Consider the following 15,486-nt stretch of genomic DNA (forward strand, 5'->3'; position numbering starts at 1 on the left):
GAGCAAGTGACATGCAATCTATGGTCTAGTGACCCACATCCTGCTTACAGAGGAATCGAAGTATTTTGCACATCTGAATATCTGTTCCTCAGACAGTCACAGTCAGGGCGGGTGACAAACAGTCCTTGCGGATGACACTGCATTTGTGACCCACTGGGCTGGCTACTTTTAGCAGCTATTTAAAGCTGATCCTCTGGCTAGGACAATGGACATCTCTGGGTCCACGGTTCATGAGGCTGTACCTCCAATTACCTGTGAACCTCCCAATCTCACCGAGGTTGCACAGGAGGTAACCAGGTGTGAATAGGGAAGGCTGCAGGGATCTGTGGTATCCTGGGTGAACTTCTTCAGGCCGATGGTAAGGCTCTCCTCCTTGCATTGCTAGTAATCTTTGCTTCCATTTGGGAGATGGGTGTCATTCAAACTGTCTGGAAAACAGGACTACTTGTCCCTATCTGGAAAGGAAAGGGTGATCTCCTGGATTGTGGACAACTACACAGGATAACTATGGAACTATGGAAGCAGACCTCAACAGATGGGTACACCATGGTCATAAAGAGATGGATATGGTCAGCAACAATACTTAGGTAGGCTGTGGCATTTAAACAATGCTCAATTGGTACTAAAAGGACCCAAAGTGTGCCTAGAAAATATCTCCCACTCCATTACACCATCGCCACCAGCAAGAACAGTTGATAACAAGGCAGGATTGATCCCTACTTTCATGTTCTTGATGGTAATTTCTGACCCTACCATCCAAATTTCGCAGCAAAAAAATTGAGGCTCATTAGACCAGGTAACATTTTTCCATTCTTCTATTGCTCAATGATTGTGAGCCTGTGCAAACTGTAGCCTCAGTTGCCAGTTCTAAGTGGACAAGAGTGGCACAGAGTGTGGTCTCCTGCTGCTGAAGCCCATCTGCTTCAAGGTTCAACGTGCTGTGTGTTCAGAGATGTTCTTCTGTATATCTCAATTGTAACAAGTGGTTACCAGAGTTACTGTTGCCTTTCCATCAGTTCAAACCAGTCTGGCTATTTTCCTCTGAGATCTGGCCCAGAGAACTGCCACTCACTGGATGTTTCCCTTTCTCGGACCATTCTCTACAAATCCTAGACATGTTTGTGCATGAAATTCCCAGTAGATCAGCAGTTTCTGAAATACTCTGACTGGCCCATCTGGCACCAACAACCATGCCACATTCAAAGTCACTTAAATCACCTTTCTTACCCATTCTGATGATCGGTTTGAACTTGAGTAGGTTGTCTTGACAATGTCTACATGCCTAAATGCATTGAGTGTACCTAATATAGTGGCTGGTGAGTGTATAGCTTCACTCTGCCATGAATGTTTTGAAACAGGACACAAAATTAATGAAATGGTGATGTCTTTTTGCCACTTATGTATTCTAATCTAAACATGTGTAATGTGCATTTTACAAACATTTAGATTTTAAAGAACCCAATTATTATTGCCCATTTATGTAAGAAGGCATTTTCATGGTGACATTCTGAAGATATGGGAAATAAAGTACTGCAGGTCAAAGTGGCATTACCCTCTCCTCTTCTGCATAGCATACGCAACTTCAGCTGCAGCACTGAACCTGAGCTAGCACCAACCACTTTAGCTAAAGTGAAATTCCTTAGCAAGCTAAAAATTAGTTTCTCTAAGGTGCTACACCAAAACTCTCTCTGGTATGCTGCATTTAGAACTCTCCATCTAGTAAGACAGGAGGCAGTATTAATCACATGAGAATGATAATCTTGCAAGTATACAGTAGCAAGAAGAAGTATATCAACCATTTGCCATTATCTGATTTGCTGCATTAATTGGTAATAAAATATGATCTGGTCTTCATTTACATCACTAGTGGGCTCTTCGCATTAGCGGGTTCCTCATTCGCGGATTCAATCAACCGCGGATTGAAAATATTCAGGAAAAAATAAAATTATAAAGTCACAGAAAGCAAATCTTGAACTTGCTGCATGCCAAGCACTACACTGAATCCACGTGAATGATGTGTAGGCATACTGTATTATGCCTGCCCAAGGGATAACAATGTGCCTAGAGCCACTGCAAGATCTGTCTGATAATGCAAAAAAAAAGATTCCTTTAACAATGTTTCTAACTAAAGCATCTGTGATTGTGAAGACTTAACCTTCAACGCCTAGAGATCCTCAGCTCTCAACCTCCTCAGATCCTGACATTAGTATAATAGCGACCTCAGAGTCCTGTGATGGACATGCTCCTCTAGTGGCTACGGACTGCATGAGGGGCAGAAACACCTGAAGAAACCAGCTATAAAGCAGTTCCATGAGCAACAGGTAAGAAAGAACACAAACACAGCAATTACAGAACACTTTGGTCACGTCTACTGGCTGCTACAACCCACTGAATCAGATGCCTGGCCACCAGCGAGTCTTAAGATTTGGACTCTGGGCTTGGGTCAGCTCACAGACAGCTGTATTTCTTGTTCAGTTCATTAAATGAAAGCAGTCTGTATGTATCAAAGGAAAATGTTATGTTAATGATAACATGTAGTTAGACATACCCATGATTATATCTGAACTAAACATGTACACTTGTAACAACTATTTACATAGCATTTACATTGTAACAAGTAATCTAGAGAAGATTTAAAGTACACAGGAGGATGTGGAAAGGTTATATGCAAATACTATGCCATTTTATTTTAAATAGGGAACTTGAGCATCCATAGTGAGTCTTGAAAGCAAAACCCAATGGATATGGAGGGCCTACTGTATAGACAAACAATATCCTTACTCTAACACACGAACACACACAATCTTTCATGTCTTTATTGACCACACCCAACAAACATGCATAGTATCCTGTGGAAAAAGTAAGTGAGACCTTATATTTAATAACTGACTGAACTTCCTGTGGCATTAATAATCTCTCACAAGCATTAGACCTGCACAATATTTAGGAGGAATTCTGCACCATTCCTCCTTACAGAGTTTATTATTTTCTTTTTTCAAGCCATTCTGTAGTAGATTTACTGCAATGTTTAGGGTCACGGTCCTGCTGCATCACCCAACTTCTACTAAGCTTCAGCTGGTGGACAGCTTCCCAGACATCATCCTGTCAAAATCCTTGATAAGCCTTGGAATATATTTTTCTCCCTCAATGACAGCAGTCTGCCTAGTCCCCAAGACAGCAAAACATGCCCAAATCATGAGGCCCTCTTCACTGTACTTTAGTGATGTCATATTACTAGAAATTTTGTAACCAAAATCAATACCAGTGAAATTTTACAATACTCAAAACCTTTTGATATCATGGCAAAACAGAGTCCCATCTGATTGCTTTTTATTAAAGTATCTCTGATATTTAAGTTAACAATACTGTGCCTTTTTTGTTATACAAAATATATCAATACTAACAGTAACAATCAGCTTTAAAATTGCAGTATATCCATCAAGTGGTTACTGAACTGTCACTTAAGTAAAAAAGTAGTGTCATTCATAAATATCAAAATACAATGCAGAGTTTGAACTTTAATATGTAAAAGAGGATCTCCCCAATGTAACAACAAAGAGTGTGAGGTTATAATTTGGGGGGGGATTTCAGCATCAGGTTTACAAAGAATGGTATCATGATGAACTACTTCATTAATCTTAGCAAGTGCACGTTCTAATTGTATTCTATTTTCTATTGAGTAGCTGAAAAATACTGCTTAAAATATATGTACTGTTGAATTAATGAACTCAAAGATAACTGAAGATATTTCAATTTAAACAAACCCTCTAAAGCTGTTTTTGTAGCATGATTTTAAAGTCAGTGAAGCACTCTGTTAAATGTGTAAAATTTGCTGTTAAAGGGTTAAAAATATTACTGAAGTGTAATATTTAATGGATTAGTCAAATTAATTCAAATTTCAAATGTCAGAAACTCATAGTGCCTTAACTTTCTAAATCTGTTCCTCCTTTATTTACATTTGTCCCAACTTTAAAGCCTCAGATGAAATTAAACTTAACAGAGTTACATGATTCCTTTATTTCAAAACTCCTGCTAAACATCCTTTGTTCTGATGTTTTCAAGATTTCTTATATGAGTGATCTGACTTTAACATTTCTTATACCTATGCATAAATCCAGAACTTAAAAATTACTTGAGTTTTTGTTAAATGTACAGTACTCAAATTTATATATTTATTCCCGCCACAACTGGAAGTGCTGCTGGAAGTAATTCCAGGAACACCCGGAACGCTTCCAGGTGCACATACTGCACTTCCGCCACACCAGAAAGTGCCGTCAGAAGTCTATCAGGTAGCACCTGGAGCACATCCGGGACATTATAAAAGGGGGCCGCCTCACTCCATTAGATGAGCCGAAGACGGGAGGAAGGAGATGGGAGCTTGTGTGTGGAGGAGTAAAGGCAGCAGAAAGAGAAGAACAGTGAAGAAAGAAGGGACCGAGTTTGGGCTGATTAGAGCCTAGTGAGGTGTTGTGAATAAGAGAAGGCAATAAATGTCTGTGTACGGGGGGCTGTCTTCCACTATTTATTTATTTATTTTATTTATATATATATATATATATATATATATATATATATATATATATATATATATATAACTTATGGGTTAAACTAATGAATGATAGTTTGCCTTTAGAAGTAATAAGAATGACAAATTCAGTGTTTGCAAATTCGTATATAACAATAAAGTATATTGTTTTATTTGTTCTGCTAACTGCACAATTCTGCTATTACATGTCTCTATTAACATGTCATATTAATAGGGAGATGGGAGGATTATCCTTCAAAGCACTGAAACACTAAACACATTGTTTTTGGTATTAACACTTGGAGCAAACTGTGCCGTCACCGGTGGAGACGAGCCAAATTGGCAGTTTGAGTCTGGTCTTGAAATTTACTTGCTGCAACTTCTGCTAGTCCTGCCACATCCGACAGGCTATAAGCATAACTGCATATACATGCAGAAATCTCTCGCTCTCTCCCTGTGCAAGCTGGAGACACAATATTCGTACTAATAGTAACCGCCATACCAAGTCTCGAAGGTGAAATGCACTTTTCCTGCACAATTGTACTGAATGATAATGATAAAATAGAATTTTACATGCTGTTAAATTTTATTGTATAGAGTATGAAAATGGATGATTACAGGTTTACTTTTATCTGTGATAGAAGTGAAGCCTATTTAGAACTATAATGCCCATTAATAGGTTAACCCAGACATATTTAAATGAGCATATTTCAGAAATGAAGGGGCACTCTAAAACTGTCTTAACATTCACAGCAGTTTCCTAACTTCTTTAGTTTTATATACAAGTCTTACCCCATATTGGTAGGTCATCAATATACATCTGGTACCAATAGTGGTTTCTAATGGCATATACAAAGGCATCTCTTTTTGCCTTATCCAAGTCAATTTCACAGTATGTTGCCTGCATAACTTCCTCTGTAAAGAAACACAAGATAATAATTAGTTGAACCATATCAAGACTTGCATGAAAATGTTCTAAACTAAACAGAATACAGCTAAAGACCTGTTCAATCCCATAGAGTGAAGGAGTCACACAAACATAGATATTACTAAGGACCACCCCCAGAACCTACCTGATGGCTCACACTTGAAATAAGTGATAGTGTTAAGTATCCAGGGGAATTTAACAGAACTAAATGACATTAAAATTAAACAAATTTAGCATATTTATGCATATTACAAGATTAAGGGAATAAGATGAAACCAGTGCAACATTAAGTACAATATCTAATATCTAATCTAAAAAACTCGAACAACTAAACACTAGACAGGAATATTTTGCTACAACCTCCTTTCTACATACTGCATGTGATTAAAAAGATGTTGTGAAGTTCACTTCTATGCAATGTATTCATTGTTTTTTAAAATAAAACCCCTTAATATTTATTGATACTTGTGTCAGTTTTAGGAGAGACTGCTGGCCTTATGCTAGGAGTGTGCCTAGTCTGTTATTTTTAACCTTACATTCTCTACTCCTCTGTCTCCAAAACAATCAGTGTAGAATTTCCTTAATACTGCCCCTTTAAAAGGTTTAAAGTTCTTTGACATAAGCTTTACTCATCCTGTATTTTTGCTTAAATCGGTACATTTTAGACTAACAATTTTATAATACAGTACTGGGCTGGTAACTAACAAATATAACAAGACTATAGTACAAGTAGAAACAAGCAGGTAATATTGTTCAGGACCAGTTTAAAAAGAAAGACAATATAAAGCTTAGGCAACAATGCAAAAGATACAGTGGTGTGAAAAACTATTTGCTCCCTTCCTGATTTCTTATTCTTTTGCATGTTTGTCACACAAAATGTTTCTGATCATCAAACACATTTAACCATTAGTCAAATATAACACAAGTAAACACAAAATGCAATTTGTAAATGGTGGTTTTTATCATTTAGGGAGAAAAAAAATCCAAACCTACATGACCCTGTGTGAAAAAGTAATTGCCCCCTGAACCTAATAACTGGTTGGGCCACCCTTAGCAGCAATAACTGCAATCAAGCGTTTGCGATAACTTGCAATGAGTCTTTTACAGCGCTCTGGAGGAATTTTGGCTCACTCATCTTTGCAGAATTGTTGTAATTCAGCTTTATTTGAGGGTTTTCCAGCACAAACCGCCTTTTTAAGGTCATGCCATAGCATCTGAATTGGATTCAGGTCAGGACTTTGACCAGGCCACTCCAAAGTCTTCATTTTGTTTTTCTTCAGCCATTCAGAGGTGGATTTGCTGGTGTGTTTTGGGTCATTGTCCTGTTGCAGCACCCAAGATCGCTTCAGCTTGAGTTGATGAACAGATGGCCGGACATTCTCCTTCAGAATTTTTTGGTAGACAGTACAATTCATGGTTCCATCTATCACAGCAAGCCTTCCAGGTCCTGAAGCAGCAAAACAACCCCAGACCATCACACTACCACCACCATATTTTACTGTTGGTATGATGTTCTTTTTCTGAAATGCTGTGTTCCTTTTCGCCAGATGTAACGGGACATTTGCCTTCCAAAAAGTTCAACTTTTGTCTCATCAGTCCACAAGGTCTTTTCCCAAAAGTCTTGGCAATCATTGAGATGTTTCTTAGCAAAATTGAGACGAGCCTTAATGTTCTTTTTGCTTAACAGTGGTTTGCGTCTTGGAAATCTGCCATGCAGGCCGTTTTTGCCCAGTCTCTTTCTTATGGTGGAGTTGTGAACACTGACCTTAATTGAGGCAAGTGAGGCCTGCAGTTCTTTAGACGTTGTCCTGGGGTCTTTTGTGACCTCTTAGATAAGTTGTCTCTGCACTCTTGGTGTAATTTTGGTCGGCCGGCCACTCCTGGGAAGGTTCACCACTGTTCCATGTTTTTGCCATTTGTGGATAATGGCTCTCACTGTGGTTCGCTGGAGTCCCAAAGCTTTAGAAATGGCTTTATAACCTTTACCAGACTGATAGATCTCAATTACTTCTGTTCTAATTTGTTCCTGAATTTCTTTGGATCTTGGCATGATGTCTAGCTTTTGATGTGCTTTTGGTCTACTTCTCTGTGTCAGGCAGCTCCTATTTAAGTGATTTCTTGATTGAAACAGGTGTGGCAGTAATCAGGCCTGGGGGTGGCTACGGAAATTGAACTCAGGTGTGATACACCACAGTTAGGTTATTTTTTAACAAGGGGGCAATTACTTTTTCACACAGGGCCATGTAGGTTTGGATTTTTTCTCCCTAAATAATAAAAACCATCATTTAAAACTGCATTTTGTGTTTACTTGTGTTATATTTGACTAATGGTTAAATGTGTTTGATGATCAGAAACATTTTGTGTGACAAACATGCAAAAGAATAAGAAATCAGGAAGGGGGCAAATAGTTTTTCACACCACTGTAAATACAGGAAACTGAGCAGATCAGTGCACTAGCATACATTACAGTCCATTACAGATTTAATAACATTAAAAATGGTGCTGATTGAGGATTTCATTCTTAGTATATCATTACAACAAAAAAGTACAGGGAAAAAAGAACACTTACTAAACACTGTGTAGTGAGGCTTTGAAAGAGAAGATTTTGTGGTTTAGACAGTTTAGGGAATGAAACATGGCTCCCTGCAACTAGACAAAGCTTTGCTGTCCTAACCAAGTAGCTATGACGCTAAATCCAGAGACTTCTTAAGAACTGCCCAGGGTACCATATAACAATTAACGATTTCACAAACAGTCATATCAGATGACCTGACTTACATTCACAAACAGTGCAATTGTGTTTTCCTTTACATCCATTTGTTTTCTTCAGACGTTTTCTAATGTGAACTGGCTTTAAAATGGAATATGGCATCAGCTGTGTCTAACATATCCCAGTGGGTTCACCACCTGTAACAACTCCCCAAGAAGACGCTACTGTAACCGTATCTCTCTCTCTCTCAGGACTTCTGCTTCTCAGTAAGTTAATGATATTCAAATGTGCCACACCTCACTCAACCCTCTTTCTCCTTCCACTTTGCATTCTTCCTTTCAAAACCCTTTTAAATAACCAGTTTCCACAAATAACAAAAACATTTCCTGTTTTTCCTTTCAGCCAGTACTCAAATATACTGTACAAGGTGTCTGCTTCTCCACTATGAATTAAGAGATCCTTTTGGAGAATATGTCATAGAAATTATAATCAAAGACCTCTCCGAGCATTTTGTAGTGGAATAAAATGCTGCTGTAGCCATAATGATTTATCAGTCAATGTTTCATTTCAAGGATTCAGAAACAGCTTACAAAAAGAACAAAAGAGGCTACATTTATTCTTAAAGTAACACAAAAAAAAATTGAGTGTCAAGTTTGTAGTGATGGATGAGAAAAGTTTTTAAGTCCATGCTTTTATGCAGAAGAGGAGTCTGTGGTGCCCAAAGTGGGACAACAGCAAATAATATAAAAAAATACAGTTTACTTAACATAAAATGTATTTAGGAAGCTGTGAGCATACAACTGGATGACTTCACATGTGAATTGTGCAACATACAGTGGTGTGAAAAACTATTTGCCCCCTTCCTGATTTCTTATTCTTTTGCATGTTTGTCACATAAAATGTTTCTGATCATCAAACACATTTAACCATTAGTCAAATATAACACAAGTAAAAACAAAATGCAGTTTTTAAATGATGGTTTTATTATTTAGGGAGAAAAAAAAATCCAAACCTACATGGCCCTGTGTGAAAAAGTAATTGCCCCCTGAACCTAATAACTGGTTAGGCCACCCTTAGCAGCAATAACTGCAATCAAGCGTTTGCGATAACTTGCAATGAGTCTTTTACAGCGCTCTGGAGGAATTTTGGCCCACTCACCTTTGCAGAATTGTTGTAATTCAGCTTTATTTGAGGGTTTTCTAGCATGAACCGTCTTTTTAAGGTCATGCCATAGCATCTCAATTGGATTCAGGTCAGGACTTTGACTAGGCCACTCCAAAGTCTTCATTTTGTTTTTCTTCAGCCATTCAGAGGTGGATTTGCTGGTGTGTTTTGGGCCATTGTCCTGTTGCAGCACCCAAGATCGCTTCAGCTTGAGTTGGCGAACAGATGGCCGGACATTCTCCTTCAGGATTTTTGGTAGACAGTAGAATTCATGGTTCCATCTATCACAGCAAGCCTTCCAGGTCCTGAAGCAGCAAAACAACCCCAGACCATCACACTACCACCACCATATTTTACTGTTGGTATGATGTTCTTTTTCTGAAATGCTGTGTTCCTTTTACGCCAGATGTAACGGTATATTTGCCTTCCAAAAAGTTCAACTTTTGTCTCATCAGTCCACAAGGTATTTTCCCAAATGTCTTGGCAATCATTGAGATGTTTCTTAGCAAAATTGAGATGAGCCCTAATGTTCTTTTTGCTTAACAGTGGTTTGCGTCTTGGAAATCTGCCATGCAGGCCATTTTTGCCCAGTCTCTTTCTTATGGTGGAGTCGTGAACACTGACCTTAATTGAGGCAAGTGAGGCCTGCAGTTCTTTAAACGTTGTGCTGGGGTCTTTTGTGACCTCTCGGATGAGTCGTCTCTGCGCTCTTGGGGTAATTTTGGTCGGCTGGCCACTCCTGGGAAGGTTCACCACTGTTCCATGTTTTTGCCATTTGTGGATAATGGCTCTCACTGTGGTTCGCTGGAGTCCCAAAGCTTCAGAAATGGCTTTATAACCTTTACCAGACTGATAGATCTCAATTACTTCTGTTCTCATTTGTTCCTGAATTTCTTTGGATCTTGGCATGATGTCTAGCTTTTGAGGTGCTTTTGGTCTACTTCTCTGTGTCAGGCAGCTCCTATTTAAGTGATTTCTTGATTGAAACAGGTGTGGCAGTAATCAGGCCTGGGGGTGGCTACGAAATTGAACTCAGGTGTGATACACCACAGTTAGGTTATTTTTTAACAAGGGGGCAATTACTTTTTCACACAGGGCCATGTAGGTTTGGACTTTTTTTCTCCCTAAATAATAAAAACCATCATTTAAAAACTACATTTTGTGTTTACTTGTGTTATATTTGACTAATGGTTAAATGTGTTTGATGATCAGAAACATTTTGTGTGACAAACATGCAAAAGAATAAGAAATTAGGAAGGGGGCAAATAGTTTTTCACACCACTGTAAGTAATGGAAGATTTTTTTGTCATGGTCTGTTTTGTTCAGGATTGGTCACCATAGATAACTTATTCTGAATCATTTTGTCTGATCAATATAAAAACATGGAATTATACATTTTTCTCAGACATCACTACAAACTACATGGGTTAAGTAACACAAAAAAATTTTTGGCGAGGCATATATTAAACTTAGAACTACACATTCCTCAAAACACTGGAAAAAAAAAGTAACATTCTAACCTCATGCTTTACCTTTCCCTGCACCCACTGTGGCTGTTAATGCTTTTAATTCTTCTTTGGCTTTCACACTTTTAACAACACTCCCTTAACGATTTCCTCTAACTTGTATATTCAGTTTCAGGTCCACACATAATGAAATATAGGAAAGTTTGTTTCCAACTTTAAGACGACAGAATTTTATTTAGAAAGGAGTATTCTGACTAGACCTGTAACCCGTAACAACAGATAAATGTCACTTAATTAGGACGTCCAAATAATCAAAGTTTTAAACTTCAGATGGTAACCACTGTACAATACTAATAAAAAAGCAAATAATATTAAAACTTGTTTAGTTTACTTTTGGCATACCTTTAAATTTGATGTCAAGCCCACTGAACTCCAATTCCACTCCTTGAAGTGCTTCTCCCAGTGTTTCATGGTAATGGCTAATTGTCTTTTTAGACCCAACGCAGAAAGGAAGTGAAAAATACTTGTACGTTTCTTGCCGATTGTGGTACGGCCCAACTGTGTTCATCCACAAGACCACCTCTTCTTTTTCTATATACTAAAAAAGAAAACTCAGCATGTCACCAGGTTTTTTTTTTTTAAAGTGAACTAAAGCAGAAAGGCAGACCAAAAGCTCTAACAACATAGAAAGACTGGAGCAGGTAGATTAAGGAAAAATAAACTCTAAAAGACTTTTCTTACATTATCAATGCTTCTATATTGAATGTAGAATCTTTTCTACAGAATATCATATAAAACTGCTTTACAAAGTAAAGAATATAACACAAAATTATGAGGCAAATGAAAAGGCAAGCCACATGCACCTTATCGGGGAAATACAGACAGATGATACAATAGCCAATTGATTAAGAATTGTTCAAAATATTGGCTCTAGTTTATGACACAAGCATAGGTAACCCTGAGATACAGCTATGTAGTCAGGTTACACTTGGCAAAGTGTTACATGATCCTAATTAAATTTTTAAGTAGTTTATATGACAAATAGAAAGTTTACAAGGTGTGATCAAAAACTACAGTGAATATTTAAATTTAAAAAAATGATTACAGTAAAAGACACGATACCATTAATCCCCCTCAAAATACTCCCCCTCAATTCAAACACATTTATCTCAAAGTTCTTGCCACTTTCTGAAGCAGTTCTCTTAGTGAAAATCTTTAGTTGTGCTGTTGTGGCTGTCTCGATGTCACAAATCGATTCAAAACGTTTACCTTTAATAGTCATTTGGAGTTTGGGGAAGAGCTAGAAGTCACACAGTGCCATATCCGGTGAATAAGGTGGATAAGGACACACCATAATGTTTTTTATTTGACAGAAATTGCCGTACCAGAAGCAATGTGTGACATGAAGCATTGTCATGACGGAGGATGAAACCGTTTGCCCATTTCTCAGGTTGTTTTCTATGTACATCGTTTCTTAAACACTCTAATAAGCCCTTGTAATATTCAGAGTTCATCGTAGTGTTCCTGGGTACAAACTCAGCTCGCACAATTCCATCAATGTCAAAAAGAACAATCATCATCACCTTGATGTTGGATCTCGATTGACTTGCAGGACATCAAAGCACCCATGACAGTGCAACTAAAGACACTCACGAAAGAGGACTTCAAGAAAGTGGTAAGAATGATGGAATAAGTGTGTTCAAAGTGATGGGGAGTATTTTGAGAGGGATTAATGGCAATGTATCTTTTACTGTAATAATTGCTTTTTATTTAAACATAGCGGGTTGGGAAATTACTGACATTCATATTTTTGAACACACCTCGTATATGAAAACCGCAGCCAACAAAGTGATACTAAGACACACTCCTGAAGTCACCTATGTGAGTAGTGCTAATGGGCAAATGCACTGTGTCACCAAGTCAGACACAGCCTTAAGAAAAGTCATGAAAAGCTGCAAAGTAAGGATCACTGCCAGCAGGGCACAGGATGGGCTCCGGAGTAAAAGCTGAGCACATGCTCAACATGTCAGACTTGAAATGGAAACATCTATAAAAAGATTTAATATCACTTTATTTGGAAGGAAGGAACCAAGGCTTGTGCATGAGATTGAAATGTATAGACTAGATTAATGGGCTCAGATTAATTTGATCTACCTACTGAAGATCTGACATGACGAGGAAAGAACAAACAATGGAAAGAGAGGATGATTAAAAACATATCTATCAAAAGTGAAAATACGACTAAGGCTGTCAGTTCAAACCAAATCTCTCCTTTGTAGGTGTATAAAATTTAAAATACTACTTGTAGATATTTTACAGTTTGAAGACAATGTCATAAGGATGACATTATTCAGACACCTTTATAGTGAAAATTTTACAGCTTGAAGACAATGTCATAAGGATGACATTATTCTGACACCTTTATAGTGAACCCAACTGATCAAGCCAATTTCCTACAGAAATCAAACACCACATACCAGTGACAAGGTCTATCCATCCATTTTCTGCACTCAATTAATTACACTCAGAGTCATGAGGCGCTAAAGCCTATTCCAAAAATCTTCAACACAAGACAGACACATCTGTTCATCACAGATTACAGAACTCAAGAATCCTCTTTTAGTGCTTGTTCAGCCAGGCTACAAACTATTTCTGACCATAAATTAAATTTTGCCACAGCTGATGTTTGATATTCTTCCATTTTAAATGTACCTAAAACACACTATAAAGTAGCCAATGAGAGTCTTGCCCCCCACCTTGCAAGGTCAGCAACATTGCTACTTTGAATCTTTGTGACAAACAGAACTTGCATGAATAGATGAATATGTGGCATGTATGTCAATCCTTTAATTGTTCCTGTACACACTCCCTCCCAAACAGTGAACTAATATTTGATGAGTGCAAATGATGAAATACAGCAGCCTGACTTTTGAGATTTGTTATTCAAAGGCGTGCACCACAGCAATTTACACAATCACACTCACTCTAATGTGCTGGTCTAACTGATTACTTTTCTTTACCTTTACATCTGCAAAACTGGGTAATTAAGATTATAATTGGAACATCCAAGTTACAAACAGAACTTTCACTAAATTCAACTAATACAGTTTACAAACCAAGGTAGCGAAAAACAAGAAAGTGAAAAAGTGAAGTCCAGCTGTTCCTTACTAGTGGACCATAATTCCGATCAAGAATCAAATGCTGTACTACCCAAGACTACTTTTACACTCCCTGGTTAGACAACCTTCAATAAACAAAGGATCCACATGAGACTATGGTCTGTTCCTGGGTATTACCTTGCTGCGCTGAAACACTGCTGACTGACATATGTTTTATTCATCATGTTTTTTTGAGGGCAAGAAAAATTAATGCCTTTGCCTTTGTAAAATTCAACCAATAATGCAGCTAAACTATACTATCATACAGTATGTTAGAATTTATAAACAGCTGGTTGTGAGGTTTTTATATTATTGAGGAAATGCTGGACCAGTAACACAGATACAGTTTTAACATGAGATATTAAACACCCTTTTCCCGATGTAGCAACGGGATAGAAAAAGAAAAAAGAAAAAAAAAACAATGATGCAACAAGGTAAATATAACCAGATCTGAATTTACATGACAAAAAATGCCCTTTAGCAGACATTAAGGACAATACATACTTCTACAATAAGTAATTAAAATAGAAAAAAAATTAAGGAATGAGTAATTTTGAAGGGGTGAGTAATTGAGGTTATTGGTAGCTCTGCAGCATCAGAGAGGCATTACTACAGTATTACTTTTTTCAGTTACATTTGATATGAATTTGTAACTGGAACATGTCCGACAGTTAACTTTGACTGTTCCCTGTATCTATAAATTCGACAGATTCTTTAAAAAAATAATTTATAGGTGGTCAACGCTTAATTGTTTATAAAATAAAAATTGCTTTTCTTAGTGATGTATAGTTTTAGACTATAAAATAACGTAAAATTCTTTTTGACCCAACGTAAGCAACATGCACATCAGGATAAATCCCTACTACTAAAACTAACCTGCAGGTATTTCACCACATTCAAACTGTTTCATTCATTCATGAGTCACAAACTGTGACCAGCAATGAACAGACATCAGCAGCTTAGCATCACATACACATAAATTAGAAAGGCACTAATAAATACTGAAAATGATACACCCCAATTATACAATCATCTTCTTTCTGTACCTACATTGAGAATTAAACCCAGTTCTTATACTACTAAGAACCAAGTCAAGAAGCAATTCACCTTTGAAGATTTGTCAGTCGCCAAGTACACACACACACAGACCCATGTGCCAAAAAACCTAACTTACACAACTTTGCTATGGTGAATGAATTAGGAATTATAAAAAACATTTTAAAAAAATTAAAAAAAAAAAAAAGACATGTTGAAAATATGCAAAACAGAGCATTCTTTGATCATAACTTTTCATATTTAAGTCATTCCTGTTGCCATCTGCATTGCAAATGCTAAATCCACACCTATAATCATTTAATACTAGCCATGCCCCACAGCTTTGCCCGCATATTAGTGAAACAGGACAGTGAGCAGGGCCCGGCCCAGCTCTCTACTCCCGACATCACTTTTCCCCCTTCCCTCCACTAGCAGCCTCTGTCTCAGATTAGAGCGAATATAAAAAAAAGATCTAAATCCATTAAGTAGTTCTCTCGTTC

The 15,486-nt window shown here is 37.5% G+C and overlaps 1 protein-coding gene across 1 annotated transcript in view; it reads right to left on the minus strand.

Annotated features, from left to right (window-relative positions):
- tm9sf3 (transmembrane 9 superfamily member 3) overlaps positions 1-15,486 on the minus strand; it is a 114,632-nt gene that overhangs the window by 75,824 nt on the left and 23,322 nt on the right. Inside the window, exons 2-3 of the mRNA XM_039737321.1 lie at positions 11,196-11,391; positions 5,318-5,440 (exon numbers count right to left, since the gene is read on the minus strand). Of these exons, the coding sequence (XP_039593255.1) occupies positions 5,318-5,440; positions 11,196-11,391 (319 nt within the window). The remainder of the gene's footprint in view (positions 1-5,317; positions 5,441-11,195; positions 11,392-15,486) is intronic.

The sequence above is a fragment of the Polypterus senegalus genome, chromosome 1, assembly GCF_016835505.1.
Source record: "Polypterus senegalus isolate Bchr_013 chromosome 1, ASM1683550v1, whole genome shotgun sequence".
NCBI classification, from domain to species: domain Eukaryota; kingdom Metazoa; phylum Chordata; class Cladistia; order Polypteriformes; family Polypteridae; genus Polypterus; species Polypterus senegalus.